This window comes from Tasmannia lanceolata, unplaced genomic scaffold (genome assembly GCF_043159265.1).
Source record: "Tasmannia lanceolata isolate RefF3 unplaced genomic scaffold, GAP_Taslan_0.1 ptg000021l, whole genome shotgun sequence".
NCBI classification, from domain to species: domain Eukaryota; kingdom Viridiplantae; phylum Streptophyta; class Magnoliopsida; order Canellales; family Winteraceae; genus Tasmannia; species Tasmannia lanceolata.
Window position 1 is genome coordinate 10,122,328 of NW_027518698.1, and position 20,745 is coordinate 10,143,072.

General features: G+C 41.3%; 2 protein-coding genes across 5 annotated transcripts in view; one reads left to right on the plus strand and one right to left on the minus strand.

Annotated features, from left to right (window-relative positions):
• The window catches only part of LOC143855436 (serine/threonine-protein kinase PCRK1-like), a 59,725-nt gene extending 48,819 nt beyond the window's left edge, over positions 1 to 10,906 (plus strand). For all 4 annotated transcript variants that reach the window (XM_077365561.1, XM_077365560.1, XM_077365559.1 and 1 more), the window contains one exon: positions 9,704 to 10,906. In XM_077365561.1, the coding sequence (XP_077221676.1) occupies positions 9,704 to 10,171 (468 nt within the window). In that variant the 3' untranslated portion in view covers positions 10,172 to 10,906. The remainder of the gene's footprint in view (positions 1 to 9,703) is intronic.
• On the minus strand, positions 6,874 to 8,495 carry LOC143855552 (uncharacterized). The gene is made up of 2 exons (XM_077365706.1): positions 7,465 to 8,495; positions 6,874 to 7,231 (listed from the first exon to the last, which is right to left on the minus strand). Exons 1-2 carry the CDS (start codon positions 7,985 to 7,987, stop codon positions 7,218 to 7,220), a joined length of 537 nt encoding a protein of 178 aa, XP_077221821.1. The 5' UTR covers positions 7,988 to 8,495; the 3' UTR covers positions 6,874 to 7,217.
• Positions 10,907 to 20,745: the final 9,839 nt, after the last annotated feature.

Below are 20,745 nucleotides of genomic sequence, written 5' to 3' on the forward strand. Positions count from 1 at the left end.
AACCATTGAAAAGATAGCTTGCTCGACCTCTTCTTCTATGAAAGAATGATCCAAGTTAGCTCGCTGACCAGGCGAAATTCGTTTGAATTGAACGCCCTGCACCTTCGGATGCCAGTCCACAGATCTTGAATAGAGCCCCGAATAAAACTCCACGATTAAGGATTTAATAAGATTTGGGTCTTCAACAATTGATTTCTCATGCTTTAAGCAGGAAATCGAATTAATCCTTCTTCGAGCGTTGGCTGTTCGGTGGAAGAACTTAGAATTCATGTCCCCTGCCTTTAGCCACAGGGCACGTGATTTTTGTCTCCAACGAATTTCATCTTTTCGCAGAATCATGTCATTTTCATCCAGGAGATTTAGGCGAGCCAATTGACCTTCCTCTGATAAGGGTCCGTCCGCCTCCCTGAGTTCAAAAGAGGCCAGACTGTTTGAGATCACCTCTCTTCTCTGGCTGGTTTGTTTGTCAAAAGACTTTTGCCATTCTTTAATTTTGGATTTAATCCCCTTCAATTTTTGATATAAAATATATCCTTTCCAACCTCTGATCTCCATTTCTTCCCACCATAGCTTAATCTTTTCTGCAAAACCTGGTACCTCCAACAGGTCTAAATCAAATCTGAAAGGTCGCCCCCTCCCCCCCGAAAAGTTTGAAATTTCCAGTATCATAGGGTTGTGATCAGATTCGGATCTTAGGAGTGCTTTCTGAGAGATAAGAGGGAAGCGTTCCTCCCACTCTTGGGAGAGGAGGACACGATCAATTCTTGACATAACAAGGCGGGCCTGCTTATTGGACCAGGTGAACCTCGCTCTATTGAGCGGGATATCTAGTAATTCGTGGCCATGAATAAAATTCAAGAAATTCCTCATGCTGGTTGTAGTCCTCGTAAGCGTATTCTTTTTTTATGGGAATCAGATCGTATTGAAATCGCCCTCAAGGATCCAGGAGCCCTGCCATGAGTCTCATATACTATTCAAATCCTGCCATAGGTCCCTTCTTTCAGAAGCTCTAACTGGTCCGTACACAATCGTGAGCAACCAAATTTCATTCCAGTCAGAACAAGAGAAATTTATTGAGATAAAAAATCTCCCCATTCTGACCTCCTCTCAATGAAATCTACCCTCTCTCCAAATTACGATAACCCCCCTGTTGTACCCACCGCATCCTTTGCAACCCATTCTCGGTGGTTCCTGCCCCATGATTTATTAGTGGTAATGTTTGTTACCCCCATTAACTTGGATTCGATAATGGCCACCAAATCTAACCGATTCCCGGATATGAAGTTCTTTACCACCCGTAATTTTCTATCTTCCCTTAATCCCCTAATATTCCAGAAGCCTATCTTCATTGGGAGCGGGGATGAGTACTCCCAAGGCTTCTAAAAGCTAGACAAAAACCCCTCGCCAGCCCTGAATATGCGATGGACCTGCCTCTCCGAGGCAAGGATGGTTTATAGAAAGATATGGTACAAGATGAGGATCGTTTCCAGGGGATCTGAATTCGGGCTTTGAGCTTTGTCTTTCAGAGGAAGCATAAATTTTCACCTGCTTTTGCGAGCCCCGTCTATTTTTTCTCCCCTTTGCAATTGATGATTTTGGTGGGTATCCCTTTGTAATCCTTCCTGGATGCTTCAAGACCTGTTGTAGGATGCCTAAAGCCCGGCTTACTTCTTTTGTTAGTCTTGATGGAACAGAGGGCAGAGAGGACTTTTTCTTTCTAGATCCAGGACACATTGTTGCCATAATGTCTGGTCTTGTCACTTTCCCAGCTAGATCTGACAAAGGCCTTTGAAATTTGAATTTTGAAATCTCTTTCTAAATCTCTGAGTTAACGCCAGAAACCTCTGGGAGTCGGACACGTGGCTTCCACGTGGGGACCGCTACAGCAGTCTTCTTTCCAACATTTGCCAGGTCGCCAGAGCAATTCTCAGGCACCGACGCCCTCCCCTGCTTCATTCTAGCAGTTACCTGCACCGGACTGTAATCCTCCCCACTCCTTTCCAAAACTCAACCCGTCTTCGAAGATTGAGCATGGTTGAGGGTTACTTCCCTTGGGCTCCAAGGATCCGCACTATCCTCTTCCATTGGTTCGACCCATATTTTAAAACAATTGTCCTTAACCCGGAGGTCCACCAGCATTTTTGAGATTTTCCAAGCTGGAGCAATAATTTTTGCCGATGCAAAACTCATGCAATCTTCATGGTGGCCCTTCATATCTGTTTCAAGAACTGTACCAAATAACGCACCCAAAGCTTGCACAGTTGAGGTGGCCCACACATGGAGTGGGATTCCCGTAAACCCAACCCAAATAGCTTTAGCTCCTTGCTGATAGCTTGGAGTCCATTCCCTAAGAGAAGATAGGTAATGGCCATAAGCTTTGTCCCCCTTCTTTTTTGGGTTGCCTACCATATACTCCTCTTCAAACATAAAGAGAACTTCTTGCGGGGCTAGAACGGATGGTTTTGGTAAGGTAGGAAGATCCCAAAACCATTTCGCCCATTTCCATAATTCTTCTAAGCATCCCCAGGTTTTTTCAGACGCCCAATCAGACATGATTTTAAGATCTGTTGTCTCTTATCAATCTCTCCCGCAGAGATCAGGACAGTCAGGGTTCCATTCATCTCAGTAATAACGAGAATCAGGCCATATCTTCTCCTCCCTTGTGTTTTGGTGTCGAGAAGCTTTGATTTGAGATTTAGATAGCATATCTAAACGACCACCTTTTCCACCATTACATCGTCTATAGACTATACGCCACTTAAAGTTCTGATAACTACATACCGCGCAGCCCAGTCCTGTACACGGGGTTGGTTTACGTATCTCCCAGAGACTCCTTGATGCAACCATTTTTTATGTCCATCAGGCGCCCCCACTTCCTTTTTTCCATACGGCATCCTATAAAGAATATTGAGGAGGGGATGAGAAGGGCTTGGGCCCTTAAACCGCTGGAGAAGAAGTCCTTTCTTCTGATCTTTTAGATCTATCGTCTGGCAAACATTTGGCCGCCTGAAGAGGAGCAAGAAAGGCTTGGGCCCTCGAGGTCAGGGGGAGAACTATCTCACCGGAGAAGAACTATCACGCCGGAGAGACCTTAGCTGGTTGATCTTCTCTCATCACCTTTGTGGTGTTGCCGAGAATCAAAGAAAAGCTTTGGAACCCAAATCAGGAATCAAATCTTAGGGTTTTGTTCCATTTTCTCCTTTTTAAGGCTCCTCATAGTACTCATTTTCACAGAAAAAAAAAGGAAAAATCGGAATCATCTATATAATCTGGATAATCTATTGCAATGGAAGGTCATAAAATTAGAACCAACGCTGTCAGGAAATTGGTTTTAGTAAATTTCACTTCTTAATCCATTGCCAATACAAAACCCATCGATCATAAACATTTCTAGACAGAGCATACTGTACTGCCGAATAAATTTCTATTCAATTCTTTCACTTACCCTTTACCCTTCCCCCAATAAATCTCTTTATAAAGAGCTCAATAATTTTTTTTATTTCATCCAATAAATTAGTTCCATTCTCTTGCTGGTTATTATATATTTCTCTTCTCCTTGGCTGTGTCACTATTCTTTCATGTCTGCTCCTTTTTTGTGAAATGATAATCGTACTTTAATACACCCATTTTCAATGCAATAATGGTTTCATACAGACCTTGCATCTTTATATAACAGTTTCCACTTATAGGCTATTGGTGCTCAGCTGAAAGACATGTAACTAGAACTCGTATCTTCATTAGACTGCGAACAATTAGAACATAGCACAGAGCAACTTTGATATTTGTAGGGAAAATTAAAGGATGTTCTGATTAACAGCTAAGAACCTGCAACAACGTCGAACCCAATCAGTAACAAAAGCATGATACAGTAATGATTCCTAGAATTTCTCGCTTCTTCCCATGTAATTTTCTACGTTCTGTTATTTTATGATATTATATTGCTCCTCCGATTACATCTATTTTGAGCATGTTTGCCTCTGATAGAACTTTGCATTCTGTAAAGAAATACATAAAGAGAAATGATTCAGGACAAAACCTCCTCCTCATCACAGTACAATGTGGTCCGTCTTAATTCATAAGCGGGCCCCACTATTGATCAAGAATGACTCTCTAGTGGAATCCACCGATCTAATGACCTCATTTGTAAGGACTACTATGTATTTATACTATGTATAATTGTTGGAGAGAAGATGAAGAGGAGAAAAGTGAGTTGAGGGCTAACTCCCCCCCACTCATATATTTGTATAAAGAGAGAATATTACATATGACCAATATTCCCTTAGGCATTTACATGACACACATGTATATCTAACACTCCCCTCAAGCTGGAATGTAAATGTTAAGCATTCCTAGCTTGCTACAAATATCACTCAATTTAGCTTGGTTTAACGGCTTGGTCAACATATCAGCTAATTGATCCACAGATCTAGTAAACACTGTGCATATCTCCCTTTTCTAGATCCTATGCCAGATAAAGTGACGATCGACCTCATTGTGTTTGGTCCTCTCATGGAAGACCGGATTTGTGGCAATGTGGATCGCAGCTTTGTTGTCACAATATAACTGAGAAGGAGATGATGGAGGAAAACCAATCTCTGACAAAAGGGAGCGTAACCAAATAACCTCTCCACTCGTGCGAGCCATGGCTCTATATTCGGCCTCTGCACTAGATTTAGATATAACATCCTGCTTCTTACTTCGCCATGACACAAGGTAATCTCCTACGAAGGTACAATATCCTGTCGTAGATCTCCTATCAGTTGGAAATCCTGCCCAATCTGCATCTATGTATCCTTCTATTTTCTAATGCCTACACTTCTTAAACAACAAACCTTTTCCTGGAGCACTCTTCAAGTATCGAAGAATTTGAAGAACGGCTGCGCAGTGTGAAGTGTGAAGTGAGCTCATATACTGACTGACAGCGCCAACAACAAAGGAGATGTATGGCCGAGTGACTGTGAGATATATCAGCTTACCAACCAATCTCCTGTATCTACCTGGGTTATCTAATAAGTCTCCCTCTTCTTGAAGTAATCTCATATTTGGGTCCATGGGAACTGTAGCTGGTTTCACTCCAAGGTAACCTATCTCAAGTAAATGCAAGACATATTTCCTCTGTGAGAGGGATAACCCCCTGGTAGAATTTGCTACCTCAATATGCCAAGGAAGTACCTAAGATGACCCAAATCTTTGATAGAAAATTATTTCTGCAAGAAGATCTTCAACTTTTGGATCCCCACTGAATCATTGTTAGTAATGATAATATCATCAACGTAGACTATCAATAGCACACATTCAGCTGCAGACTGATGGCTGAAAACGGAGTGATCAACTGCTCATTGCTTCATACCAAAACACATGATAGCATCACTGAACCTCCCAAACCACGCTCTAGGGGACTGTTTCAGGCCGTAGATGGACTTCTTCAATCGACATACGGAGGAGGACATCTCCCCCTGAGCAACATACCCAGGAGGTTGCTCCATGTACACCTCCTCCGTGAACTCACCGTGAAGGAATGCATTCTTGACATCTAGCTGATGTAGGTGCCATCCGTGGTTGACAGCTAGAGATAAGAGAACACGAACAGATGGTATTTTGGCCACCGGAGAGAACGTCTCACCAGAATCCACGCCAAAGGTTTGAGTGTACCCTTTGGCAACCAAGCGTGCCTTAAGGCGCTCAACAGTCCCATCAGGAAAGTATTTGACAGTGTATACCCAATGGAAACCAACAGGACAACCACCAGGAGGAAGAGGAACTAAATTCCAAGTATGATTGGCCTGAAGGGCCTCCATCTCAGGATCCATTGCCGCTCGCCACCCCAGGTGATCAAGTGCCGCTGGTAAAGACTTTGGCAAGGAAACAGAGGACAAAGAAGACTCAAAACTACGAAAACATGGGTGAGAGAATCATATGAAAGAATTGAAGAAATGGGATTGGCAGGACTATGAGAACGAGTACGAGAGGCAATGGGAGAATCAACGGTACCTCTGAAATGGTGGCTGTGAATTCCTCCTGAGTGGACGATGGCGCATGCGGAGAAGGATGAGCCCTAGATTTCTATCGACGCTGATGTCTTCTTAGTAACTGGCGGAGGAGCCGCAGATACCTGTAATGGAGAAGGTACACAAGTAGGAAAGAGCTTATGGACCGATAAGAGAGGAGAGGGAGGGGGAGCGACGACAGGGTCAGGAAGGACAGGAACATGGAGAGGGATGTCAGAGTCAGACGACGTGGGGAAAACATCCCGAGGAGTGACAAAATAGGACTCGGTCTCAAAGAAGGTAATGTTGGCTGAGACAAAATACCCACGGAAGCAAGGGCTGTAGCAACGATAACCTTTCTGGGTACGGGAGTAACCCAGAAAGATACATCGTTCAGATCGATGATCCAATTTGTCAAATCCTGGGCCAAGGTTGTGGACGAAGCATACACAACCAAAGACCCGAGGAGTGAGAGGGAAAGGATCATTAGTAGGACATAACATAGCAAATGGTGAGGAACTACCAAGGACGGACAAAGGAAGCCGATTGGCGAGTTAGTTTGCAGTAAGAACGGCATCACCCCAATAACTCTTAGGAACCTGCATTTGGAGAAGAAGAGTGCGGGCACCATCCACTAAAGATCGCATCTTCCGTTCAGTTACACCGTTTTGCTGAGAGGTGTGAGCACAGGAAGATTGATGAAGAATACCACGAGTAGAAATGAAAGAATCAAAACCATTGGATTTAGAGAAATACTCTTTGGCATTATCTGTGCGCAAACATTTGAGGGTACAATTAAACTGATTTGTAACTTCTGCATGAAAATTACGAAATACAGAAAAAACTTCAGAATTATCCTTCAGTAAATAAAGCCAAGTCATGCGAGAATAATCATCAATAAAGACAACAAAATAACAATGTTCACAAATAGAGGTAGTCCGCGCAAGACCCCATACATCTGAATGCCCTAAATCAAAAGGGTGCAAGGCCCGACTAACAGGCCTAGAAAGAAATGACGCACGATGGTGTTTTTCAAGTTCACAGGCCTCGTACTGAAAAGACTGAACATGAGAGGTAATAGTAGAGGTCTGCCGTAGACGCTCGAGGAATGGATGTCCAAGGCGATAGTGCCACTGATAGGCATCGATGGAGCTGTGCAAATTGGCACGAAAGGGGCCACAATCCAGACGGTAAAGGCCATCCACCTCATGGCCCGAGCCAATCGTCCGCCTAGTCGAGGGATCCTGAAATAAATAATAAGATGGATAAAATAAGACAGAGCACTTAAGGTGCTTAGTAAGCTAACTAACTGAAAGTAAGTTAAAAGGAGACTTGGGAACACATAAAACCGAGGACAGTGGGAGATCAGGCCGAGGGGAAATTTTCCCAATGCCAGAGATAGGAGTGGAACTCCCATCAGCAAGTGTAAGAGTCTGAGAATAAAGAGGACGAAACGAAGTAAGAGAGGAAGAAGTACCTGTCATATGGTTGGAGGCTCCGGAATCAATGTTCCAGGAGCTGAAGCTAGTAAGAAGAGAGGCAGAAGAGCTACCTGGCTGGGCGAAACCAGCACTTGGGGGGTGGCTGGACAACCTGAGTTGCTGAAACTCATCATAGTCGGCACAAGAGAGAACGACCCCATCAGTAGTAGGAGCGGGGCTAGGCTGAGATGAAGATACCAAGGACTTGGAACCCTCCGGTGCTGAAAGATGTGCGGACCGGCCAAAGCGAGGCTCAGGAGAGGGGCGCAGCTCAGGGTGCAGAACATAGCACGTCTCAAGATAATGGCCATCCCGACGACAGTGTGAACAATAGGGGCGAGGACGGCCACCACGGCCAGAGTCACGTCCACGGCCACAACCAAAGGTACCACCACCACAGGTAGCACGATCACCCACTCCATATGCCGCCGTAGCAGTGCCATAAACAGGAAGTGCTGGCATAGAATCACCAAAGAGGCACTGTTGGGCACGTAGATAGACCTTCTGAAGGGAAGGCATAGTGCCTGGCCCAAGGTCTCGAGGAACTGAACAATCCGAAGTTGATCACGCTGCTGGGCGGCCAGAGTCAGATCAGTGGTGAGGGGCATAAGGACATCCAGCTGCTGGCAATGGGAAACAAACGGACTATAATAGATAGACAGGGGGTGTCACCACGCCAAAGATGCATCCACTGGGAATAGGTGGCACAAATGCGGGTGAGGTTGGCGACCCCAAAGTAGAGAACAACAGTCTGATCCCAAATCTTCCGAAAAATTGGAAAGTGGATCATGGTACCGACAATCTGAGGAATCATACTCTGTCAGAGGAGAGTACGGATAAGGGCATCATCCTGTTCCCACTTCTCATAAGAGGATCATGGTGGCAGGAGGATTACGACGAATGATGGAAACCTTCCGCCTAGCAATGCGGTACTTCTCCACAGCTACTTTCCAATTTATGTAATTGGAACCATCAAGTTTGACCTTGGTCATTGGTGGGAATGAACCATCTACCGAAGAATGACTGTAGGACGAAAAAACGGTGCGTGGCGAAGGGGCAGGAGCCACAAAAGGCTGCCCAAGAGAGGGATCCTCAATGATGGGGGAATCCATGTGTAGATAATCGAAGAGAAGGGGCCCACTGACAATAAGGAGCGACTTCAAGAAGGGAGATCGGAAAGGTCAATAATGGGAATTACAGCTCCAAAAAGAGAACTAATGAAGAGGGCATGAGAGAGACAGAGCCTCAAAGACATGAGTAAAAAGATATAAGAAATCGGAGCCGCGAAAAGAAGAGAAGAAGAATCAAAGGTAATTAAGACATGAGGAAAGAAAACAAAAAAAGGAGGTTGGAGTGTATGGAAAAAAAGAGAATTAGGGTTGAATGGAGAGAGATAGAGATTAGAACAAAGGAAAGAAGAGAGGGGAGGGGGTTTACTGTGTACGGAAGAGGGGGGGGGGGAGGAAGGGTGTACAGGGGGGTTTTGTTATTGTGGGGGTATGCAGGGGGTTTTGTCATGGGAAGAGGTGGGGGTGTTACGGGAGACGGGGTGGAGTTAGGAGAAAATAATGGGGGATGGGAAGAGGTTCGGGAGGAGGGTGACGATGGGATGGAGTTAGAGAATGGTGGGATGGGGAGAGGTTGGGGAGGAGGGTGATGATGGTGGTCCTAGGGATCAAAACCATAGGGCTTTGATACCATGTTGGAGAGAAGATGAAGAGGAGAAAAGTGAGTTGAGGGCTAAGTCCCCCTCACTCATATATTTATATAAAGAGAGAATATTACATATGACCAATATGCCCTTAGACATTTACCTGACACACATGTATATCTAACAATAATATTACAGTATAAATAAATTTAAACATGCCCATATGTATAAGCATCTATGCGTATACTTAAGATATGTGGTAAAATAACATTTATGATATATTCTATGAAAAAGATTGCATAAAATATGTTTATGTATAAATACTTATATGTATGTACGTACACTTCTAAGGACTACTATTTTTTTTACTGTGTACAATATTATTCTATACATATTTGAATGTACCTGCATGTATCTATACATATAAGTAGTCCTTACAAGTGAAGTCATTCCAGCCGTAGATCTCCAACCGCACATTAATCATAATGGTTGGATGATCCTAATCATCCAAAAAAATCAATGAATGACAAAAATTAGGAACTACTTGGGCATTTTTCTTACACTCTACTCTTCTCTCAAAACAGTATATAGGAACAATTGGATATGCGGCTCCTGAATACCTTCAAATGGGACGTCTGACAGCCAGTAGTGATGTTTGGAGTTATGGGGTCTTCCTCTACGAACTCATCACAGGGAGGCGTCCATTAGACCGTGACCGCCCGAAATCTGAGCAGAAACTCGTAGACTGGATCAAACCTTACATATCAGACATCAGAAGATTCCCTATGATTTTGGATCCAAGACTCCAAGGTCACAAACGAATCCCTGTGAAGTCTGCTCAGAAGCTCGCCTCTGTCGCAAACAAATGCTTGGTACGAAAACCAAAGTTACGCCCCAAGATGAGTGAAGTCTTCGAATTGGTGAAGCAGATAATTGAGGCAGATCAGATTGGGAACCCCCAACCCCTTGTCAAATATTCTGATTTTAAGGATGTTTCAGAAGAACCCAAAAAGAAAGTATGTTTTAGAGAGGCCCAAAAAGGAAGGAGCTAACTTGAAAAGGGTTTTCACAGATTTTAGGATCAAAGAAAGTGGTGGTTCAATCTGGTAAGGACATGGTGGTGAGAATGACGATGAACAGTCTTCTGTTACAGTTTGAAGTTTCTGTTAGTTAACAGTTCGGGAATTATTGGGTTTTATATGAGGGTCCGTAATGATATTTTGGGAGGATACAAACCATTTCATGTAAGTATGTTATTCATGCAGTGATGAAGAACACTGAGGCCACATTTGGCAACCTTGAATTTTTTTTCGTGAAATATTAGATTATCATGTTGTAAAAGAGAGGGATATAGAGAGACTAGAGAGTGGGAGAGGGAGAGAATTGAGAGGGAATGAGGGAGGAGATGGCTCCAAGGGCCTTAAAAGTAAGGAAAAGAAAAACGCAATTTTGACTAGTTTCTTTTCCTTCAGATGGTGCCAAGGGTCTTAGAAATAAGGAAAAGAAATTTTTATTTTGAATAGAGTTTTTCTTTTCCTCCTTGGCTTAAAAATAAGGAAAAGAAAATTTCTATTTTGATTAGAGTTTTTCTTATCCTTGCTTTTAAGCCAATCCTCACCCTCTGCTCAGTCATGTATGCCCTCTATATCCCATCTCCCGCCCAGCCTCCTTACCCCTCACAACCTGTTAAAACTTATATTCCATGGAAAAAATTTCGTGGCTGCCGAGCATGGCCTTAGTATATTTCTGAGATAAATTAATGAGAATTGAATATTGATTGCAGGTTACTATGCTGGTTCCTTTTTTTCTTTTTTTTTATTTCCATTTATCTACGTGAAATAATGAGGATAAAGTTGGAGGGACCTACAGCCTTCTCTCTTCTCGACAAGTGAATGGGACCCACTTTACATGTTATGGGCTACCTTCTTCTTTCTCGTTGCCCTGTTTGGATTTTCCTTTCCACCATTTAGAGGGAACTGATATGATTATGGTTAATGTAGAGTCTAGAAATAGTATCGCAGTCACATGCATTTATACATATATATATAGTTACTGACACTTATAGCAGTACATTTAAAAGTGTCGAAAGGCACGTCAACACGTATTTAAATGTCTAAAGGCACGTCAATGGACATGGTGTCGTATCGTGTCCGACAGGACATGCATATCTGCAATAAATTCAAGGTGTCAGCTAAATCATAGCCAGACAACTGCATATGGTAACTCTTGGACCGAGTCTAATACAAATTTTTGAGCATCACAGAATTTGGATAGTAGTTGGATACTCTTTATCAAGCAATTTATCAAGCAAAATGATACAGCCATACAACCTGATAGGGCTTACACTCATAGTTTTAAACCTCCCTTACATCATCTTTGACTCACCCGAGTCGACTCCTTTGCCTAGGCCGAGTTCTTTTACAAGTCTGCATTTTGCTCAATAAAGTTAGGCTACTGATGTTGATGTTGGCACGGACCGTGTTTTAATTACTGCACTAACTCATCTTGTCTTTTATTATTTAAACAGCGGTCTAAGATTATTACAGTTCCAGAAAAGCTCTCTGAAAGCAATTAAAAAACTCCAAAGTTAAATCAAAACTCTTGACTCTCCTGATTTCTGAACGCTTCAGCCGAGTACTCGATCGCACGACCCCAAGTTGACTAGGATTTGATTTGGCCATATTTTGGCCTCCAACCACATTTTGAAACATTGCTTACACTTGTTGCATAGGTGGGTCCACCTTTGATCATTGTAGATTGGCCAACAACTGGACAATGGCTAGGGGTGTTAATGGATCCAGACGGTCTGATGTACCATCCAAATTCGAACTTAAACGAACAGGATCTAAACACGTTATCAGGATTCATGGACACATTTCGGATCCTTATCATAGGATAAAAAATTATTTCTGATAGGATCTAGACAGCTTACATAAATCTGTAGCACAATCCGATTTAATTATACTATTTTACAGAAGACTCCAATTTTTAGTAATTTTGGGGCATTTTAGTAAAAATAACCCATATGCATCTTTTTAAGTATTTTTATTTTCTGTGTATTCTCATTCATCTCTGTCAGTTTCTCGCCACACCCTTCTCTTCCTTCTCTAACAATTGACCCTTAAACCCCTATCCCACTGCGGGCTCCTCGTCATTGTCATTGGTGCTCGTGGCTCACCCTCTTATGTGAATTTTAATTGTGTACAATGTAAGTAGGTCCTATTAGGGCACTCCGATGGACAGTGTACAGTGTAAGTAGGTCATATTAGGGCATGGACGGTCCCATTTGAAATGGATTGTAACCAAGACATGGCAAGTAGGACCCGAAGAACCCTCCAAATCCGATCAGACCGATAAGGGATTTGAATGGATCGTATAAGACAAAGGTGCATCCGACCTGAAGTCGATCTATTGGCATTGCATCTGACCTGAAGTAGATCTGTTGACACCCCTAACGTGTACGAGGAATAGGGCAAGGAAAAGATTTCCTTTTGATTAGTTTAATCTCTTCTAACTTAGATTATGGAAAAGCTTACTTAAGCATGAATAAGAGTAACAGACTTGTAAGTAAAGATGCCGAAAGTGCTTAAAAAGGTGTTCATAGTACACAAGAAAGGAATCATTCATCTACTTGAAAGTGAGGGTTGGCTCCAAAGTCTTTAAGCTTTCGTATCGTTCTTATTTCTTTTCGCAGCCTTTTACCTTTTAAAGCACCATGATTTATAACTTCCCTTCCCATGCTTTTAGCACCATCAATTGATGTGGGAGTGACACGTGTTAACATTATTAAAATGTGGGCCAATATGAAATTGATCATATAGCCCACAAATCTCATTATTAAATGCTCCCAAGCATCCAATCGATGGATTTATTACCTACTGAATTTTGAACAATTCCTCAATTTTACTTATAATAGATCATGGGAAGTGATGTATTTGCCCTCTTTTCTTCCCAAAGTTTACCCCTGGTAGTGTAACGAGAGTAGTCATCAATTTTAGTTGTAATAGATGATGGGAACACCCACTCTGTTGTATTTATGACCTCTTTTTACACTACAAGGGCGTGGAAGAAAAGGGAGTGAATATATCACTTCCCTAGATCATTTGTAACCAAATATGAACCATCCAATCAATTTTACTTTAATCTTATTACTTGATGTTGTTTTTATTTTTACCATCTAGGCTCTCATTTTAATATATTTATCACACTCATTTTTTTTATTTTAAAAGCAATCAATAAAATAATTTAAAATACTCAGCCTGATGTATTTTCATATATTGATCCCTTGATTTTCTAGGATCAGGTTGCATGCATGTGTGTCACTCGTATTGTAGAGCACTCTAAGGGCATGTTCGGCAAAAAAAATCTATGGAATTTTGACTACTTATTAGGTCATGTTTGGAAACCATTAAAAATATTCCATGGAATATTTGTGGGGCCGTGTGTGTGTGTGTGTGTGTGTGTGTGAGAGAGAGAGAGAGAGAGAGAGAGAGAGAGAGAGAGAGGGCCCTAAAAATGGGGGGGGGGGGGGGGGGGTTATATTGAATACTTCGATGGAAACAAAAAATACTTAGATGATTTCGTAATTGTTCAGCCCACCTCCATTTCTGCCTACTGCCTTACGTATCCCCTCCCAAACCCATCTCTCTCTCTCCCTCCCTCCCTTGATATCCCTATCTCACAACTAGATAGATGAAGATTCCATGATTTTTTTTTCATGGTTGCCAAATATGCCTAAAAGTTTAGTCCAGTAACAAAAAAAATTGTGTGTTGAGCACGAGAGAAGGCTAGGAAACCTTAGCCCGAGCGGCTAAGAGGGAAAACGTAAGTTCTAGCATTTCAAGTGATTCTCTTTCAAGGTTTTTTGATGTAACCTAATAAGACAATGACAGGGGGCTGGCTTGATAACTTCAACGGATGAACTTCTTGCTTGCTGACTTTAGAACTTTTGTTTTCCTAGGAAGAACTTTTCAGTTTTATGAAACATTTGGATTGTAGGAATTTTCTGGAAAAGTTTGTTAACGAAAAATATTTCTAAAATTTTCTACTTTTTTATACACGAATAAACAAAACTTGAATTACCAACCCTATTCAATTTTTACTTAAGAGGGTCATTAGATTTATGATATTATCCATCTAAATTAACTCTAATCATATCTTTTTCCTCTAAATCTCGGAAAGAAGAATTTTCCCAACAAAAACTTTTCAATCAAAAATGTTTTTCTTGCAATCCAAACAGGGCCAATTCGTCCTAGTTCGATATCTCTAGAAAATATTTACATATAATCTTGTTCGCAAATGATGTTGAAGTCAAATATATATGATTATTTACAAATAATGGTTATAGTAGCTTTAGAAATGATATGGTTAATGACTTCCAAATGTGTCGTAATCTCCCATTTGCAAATAATATTAAACTAGAATAATATTATCTCTACCATCATCGTTAATCGTTGTTACAAAGTGCGGATTCCAGAATAATTTGGTGAGACAAATTTTAGAAAACTTTAGAAAATGTTTGGGGAAAACATGGAAACATTTTTGGAGAAAAGATCTGTAGTTTTCTATTAATATTTACTCTTTACATACTCGTTTAGTCGTTTTCTTAAATGAGGCATTCAATTTGTATTAAAATGCCTTTTTAATTAATTAATTTTAACTTTCTCACAAGATCTATAGATAATATGTGAGACGTTGATGAATTATCCATGAAATTCAAATTCACCCAAAAAATTTTGCACTTAATTCGAAATATGAGAGAATTTTTTAAGCTTAAAATGTGGCATAAAAAGTCATGATTTTTCAAGAAAATTTAAATCATTGAGGCTCCGTAAAATGGGTGCCAGACAAAATTTTATCCCCATTTTTAAGTGGAAAAAATTAATGGGCATAAAAATTGTCTCTCTACCATTTTACTCGAAATTAAGAAATGGAGCTAAAGAGAATTTTGTAGCTACGCCCCTATTTAGTGTTTTACCATAATTAATCTAGGGCGATGATATTTTCACTCCCCCTGCGGTGCGCATTCGCTCCCCTTATTAGCACTTTTTGACGTCAAATCACGTTAAAAGGGGAGTGAATGCTTACTGTAGGGGGAGTGAAAATATCATTGCCCTTAATCTATCTCCTTCAAAATGTATTATGTTGATGATTTTTCCTTCAAACCTGAAATATGGTGTACCTGATTTATGTTAAAAATAGAAAATAGATGAGTTGGATAAACCTTTTCGATGCGGCGAGATGAGGCACAGACTATGTCACTCTCTTGATAAACCTTTTATATCAACTTCTGCCATCCGGGAGGTTTTATTGTACCACTTTGGACTCTGATACCATGTTAAACTACAAGTTTACTCCAAAAGCTTAAGCTGTTGGACAAGGGCAGTATTTAATCTTTTATACTTTAACAGAATTTGTGCCTTTGCAGAAACTCATTCCGATGCACCAGATTACTGGCCACAATCACCCCCAGGACACAACAGCCCGACACATCGTTGATCTCTAAGAACTGAACGATCAAAGAGATTCTAACTACACAAGCACTCTGCTTGCCCAATAAAATAGATAAAGTAGAAGAAGAAAGAAAAGATGAAAGAACATTGTTTGCAGAGAAGAGAAAAACAGAGAATGAAAATAACATAAAGGTCTCTGTTAGGTTTTTCTATGTAGTGTAAAAGTACAGATTGGTCTATATTTTTATAAGCCAAAAGTGCTTGTTCAATACACCTTTTAATATGGTAATGACACCCTTTAAGAAAAGAGTCGTTTAAATGACGTTGCAGATGATGCGAAAGGTCGCATCCCAAAAGTCATGACGCGCAAGAACGGCGAAGTTCTTAATTGGGAACTTCGATTTCGTCGAGAACGGCGAATTTCTTCAGTGGGAGCTTCGAATTTCTTAGTCGAGAACGACGGAGTTCATCGTCGAGAATGGCCAAGTTCTTTACCCAGTAACTTCAAAGTTATGCGTCAAATAACTGAGACAAGTAACTTCAAAGTGATACGTCAAATAACTGAGAACGGCAAAGGTTAGGGCAAAAAACAAAATTAGGATAAGAAAAACCCTAGCTGGCAAGACCAGGAGGCGGTGTACGTGTGGTATAACCAAAAGTCCACCGAGTTCACTTGGTGGCTCATGCGCGTAAGTCCCCTTTCTCTTCTTCTCATTCACAAGACTAAAGAAGTGGATAGCTATATAAGCCATGAACATTTCCTCCACTTTCCAATACATGACTATTCTCTTTTAGAGAAAGGAATAGAGAAAACTCATGTTTCAAACCAATGCGGTTGTTTTGAAGATAAATCATACTTTTAGAAATACAAAAGAATGCCACTTTTTCTATGAGAATACCAACATATTATTCATTGCCTAATTATAGGGCTTTAAGCAGGGGTGGAGCCAGGAATTTACTTCAGGGGGCATTGAAGGGTTGTTTTATATGGTGTTCATGCTTGTATACAGGTATTTTTCAAAAAAATACAGTGAGGCCCACTTTATATGATGATCAGAACTGTTCATTTGTTGGACAACGATTTAAATAGGTTGAACCCCAAAAATTATATCCCTCCCTCTACTCATCTCCATCCTCCGGTTTCTAGAGGGATGGATATAATTTTTGGGTACATCCTATTTACATTGTGGTCCAATAAATGAATGGTCCGGATCATCATATGAAGTGAGCCTCACTATACATTTGAAAATACGTGTACGCTTGTTCCTACACCATATAAAAACTCCTAGATATAGATCTCAAAATGGAAATGACATCCATGTACACTTAGTTCTGTAGTACAATACTTGAGGCTAGTGATATTTGCACTACCCTGTATTGATGATGAAACAAACTCACCTTGTCTTTAACTTTTACTTGGCTCATGAGAGCTTTGCGGAATTTTAATAGCTTTGCACATCTGTTTAAATAATAAAAGACAAGGTGAAGTTGTCTCGTTATCAAAACATGGTAGTGCAGATACTAATTGCCTGTTTTTAAACACATTTGAACAGACTGTTGAGGACATTTTGGAAATTGAAACTTTGGAACTGCCTTTAAAGGCCATCTAGAAAAGAATGTAATGCAGGGGAGAGTGTCGTTAATAAAACAAAGCACTTGTGTTTCCCTCGTCTAAACCAAAACAACTCTCGAGCTTCCCGCCCTGCACCACTGAGATGAGAGAAAAAACCAATAAAGAATTATAACTAGGTATTTGCTTAGGTACCATAGAAGAAGGCATAACCAATAAAGAATTATAACTAGGTATTTGCTTAGGTACCATAGAAGAAGGCATTTCGTGGACGGCCTGTTGCATGAGAGAGCAGCCACAACATGAATAAAGACAAAAAAAATTTGAAATGTGAGCCTATGCGACTGCTCTCTCTTGCCACTGACCATCCGCGAAATGCCTTCCGCGATGGTCCCCAATTTTGTAACTATAAGTAGTTTTCAGGGAAAACGAGAGGGGGAACTAAAACAAAAGAAAAAGTTAATAGAAAGTTACACTTCACCCGAGGCAGTGAAAATTTCATCTAGAAATCTCGGGGGCAAACTCTGTCAGTGGCTTGAAGTGTCATACAAATTTCTTATATCCAAAACATTCATGTGACCTAGTTGTTCCTTGTTGATTGTGTTAGAAGGGTTGTAACCCCCGAGCAAAATCGTTACGCATAGCGGAACTAGAAATCACGTAGAATAAAAAAATTTCTTCAATTTTGCCCTTTAGCCCTGAAATCCTAGAGTCTAGATGATGTGATGGTGATCAAAATAAAACATAGAAGATATAATTTACCTTAATTGTTGTAGCGATGAAGAACCTCTACGTGATCTACTCCTCGAACGGCCACGAACGATATAATTGCCGCGACACAGCATGTAACGACCCGGATTTGGGGTAAATTTTTAGACATAATTTTTTTTTCAAACTTCTAAAATCCGAATCGCTACCCCAAAGAAGAAAACAACAACTAAACAATTCTATTACATGTGGACCCCGATCCCGAGAACGATGAGGAACGAGTCCCCATCATTCTTTTAGATCTCCACATGATAGAGAGCTTTGCCAAAGAACTCTCGAAATAAAATGCCCTATGACGATATATGAGATACCTCTTGATCCAAGAACAAAGCCTCAAACCAAAACGTACCTAAAAATGATAAGAGTCGTCATCCATTGATAGGCCACAGAACAAAAAATAAATGCTCTGTGCAATGGATAAATCCAGAGATATACAGGGTCCGTGCCTGATTACGAGTTGGGGAAGGTGTTAGGCACCCCACTCACCCAAGCGCACTCGATCTGTTATGCCATTTTTAATAACTTTGAAGAGTTTTGGGTGCAAATCATGTGAAATGAGAACAATCATCCCCAAGAAAACGTCTACCCAAACATGCATGACCCTGGGATGGGCAAAAGAAAAATAAATATCCAAGTCCTAAAGAGAATTGATATCAATGTCACCTGACATTTGATTGAACACTAGAATCCGCCGTCTCTAAAAGAGGCAGAGACAACTAAAGTTTATCCAATATCAAATAATCATGCTATCTATCTTCATACATCTCATCTAATTCTAACTCATCACATCTAAAAAGCAGTAAACAAACACATGCAAAGCTGCAGCTAAGCAAATAAAGGCAATGATAATAAGCAGATATGACTGTGGACCCCGATCCGAGATAGAGGTGAGGGAACGTGTCCCCCACCATCCTCTGGATCATCCACGTGAATGGAGAACTCTGTCAAGGAACTCTCGAAACGGATGTCACCCTCATAGCATAGCACGAGTGGCGATATAAAAAGAAAGAGATATGCCTTGATCCGTGTAGACATCCCATTTTGACCGGACCATTTTCCCCAAAATCGAATAAATTCTCGAAATCGAATAAAATCCCAATCCCGAAGTTGAGTCGAGATCCCGGAACCGAATCTCAAAATTTTCAAAAAATCAAACCCGAAAACCCTAAAAATGCCCATTTCCATATTTTTGCAAATCGTTTGAAAGCCTGGGTGATCTCTGAACCCCATTGGCATCCTCCGTTCAATTGCCCTGATCCTCTATCTCATTTTCGCAAAAATTTGAAAGAGTTACAAAATACCCCTGAGTTTTGGTATTGGCACCTCTCTATACAAATTTCTCAAGTGTGGATGATGCTAACTCGACCGCTCCTTGATATTTTACTAACTTACCTTGTCTCTTAGTGTTTAGACCGTGATTAAATGGGTACATTTTCGAATTAAAATCTGTCAAAGGACAAGCTGAGTTTGTGTGATTATCAAAGCGAGGGTGAGATTGTTTCATTTGCAAATGGAAGGGGGTTGATTTAAACAAGGAAGGTGTGACAATACCAAACCCTTGTATTAAAAGGAGAAAGATATTTTTGTTTTTTTATTATTACTTGGGGCAGCTCACTCAAGTGCAAAAGAAAGAAATAAAATACACTAGATGGGGGGCTGCCCATGAGAGAGAAGGGGGCATAATATATCATTTCCCATTTCTAGGAGGGCATTATTGGAAATTTCCATTGCTTCATCTGCAAGCCATAAGCATAGGCCATTAGATCAAAGAGGTGAGGTGTAGGGCTTAGATCAATTAGAATATTCTAGGTTTTAGGGTTTCTAAGAGGGCATTAAGGCTAAAAGAGAGAGATGGATGGCTGAGATGAGAAGAGAATGAAATGGACGGCTGAGATTAAAGGAGGGTGGCAACCCTAGCTATAAAAATGATAAATCTCGTGTGAATCAGGAGAGGAGATTTTTTTTCTAAAAAAAAAAGAGAAAAGGGGTAGCAGAGGAGTGGAAGAGGGAGAAACAGAGAGAGAGCTGGGCAGCCAAAACCATCTTCCTTGCCTAGTACCACCACCATCTTCAACCTTCTCCACCTACTCCAACAGCCAATACCCTTCTCCGACCACCAGCCACCACCGGCCACCATAACCTCATTTTCTTCCCTTGTCCAGCCTCCATTTCCCCCATTTATTTCACCAATCTACCACCGGCCATCTTCTCCGGCCTCACTCCAACCTCCTCCACCCATACCGGCCACCGACTACCTCCACCATACCCATCTCCGGCACAAACCCATCTCCAACCATCTCTGTCACCGCCACCGACCACCATCCCTCCACCATTTTCCTATGCCGAAACCCATCACCCATAACACGGCCACCGACTACCTCCACCATACCCATCTCTGCCATTGAAACCCATCTCTTCCACCACCACCATAGATTCCGGCCACCCAGACCTATAAAACCCAAACCCCGATTCTTCGTCTCCTCCGGTCTAGACCCCACTCCGGCCAGCCTCTGCACATCATCTTCATTGCCATCACCATCTTCAACCTCACACCCACCAAACCCATTTCCATCTCTTTCTCTTACCCATCAAACCCACTTGGGTTTTCTTCCATTTGCAGCCCCTTCTCCCTTCATCTCAAAAACCCATCTCATCCACACCACTATTTTAACCCAAAATCCGACCCTCCATTTTCCACCAACCACCTTCTCCGACCAAGTCTCCTCACCCCATCCGGTCATCTCTTCCATTACCACCATTTAATTTGCAGCCACTCCAAAACCCACCTCATCCCCTGTTTTTAACATCAGCCATCTCCACACCTCATCAAACCCTA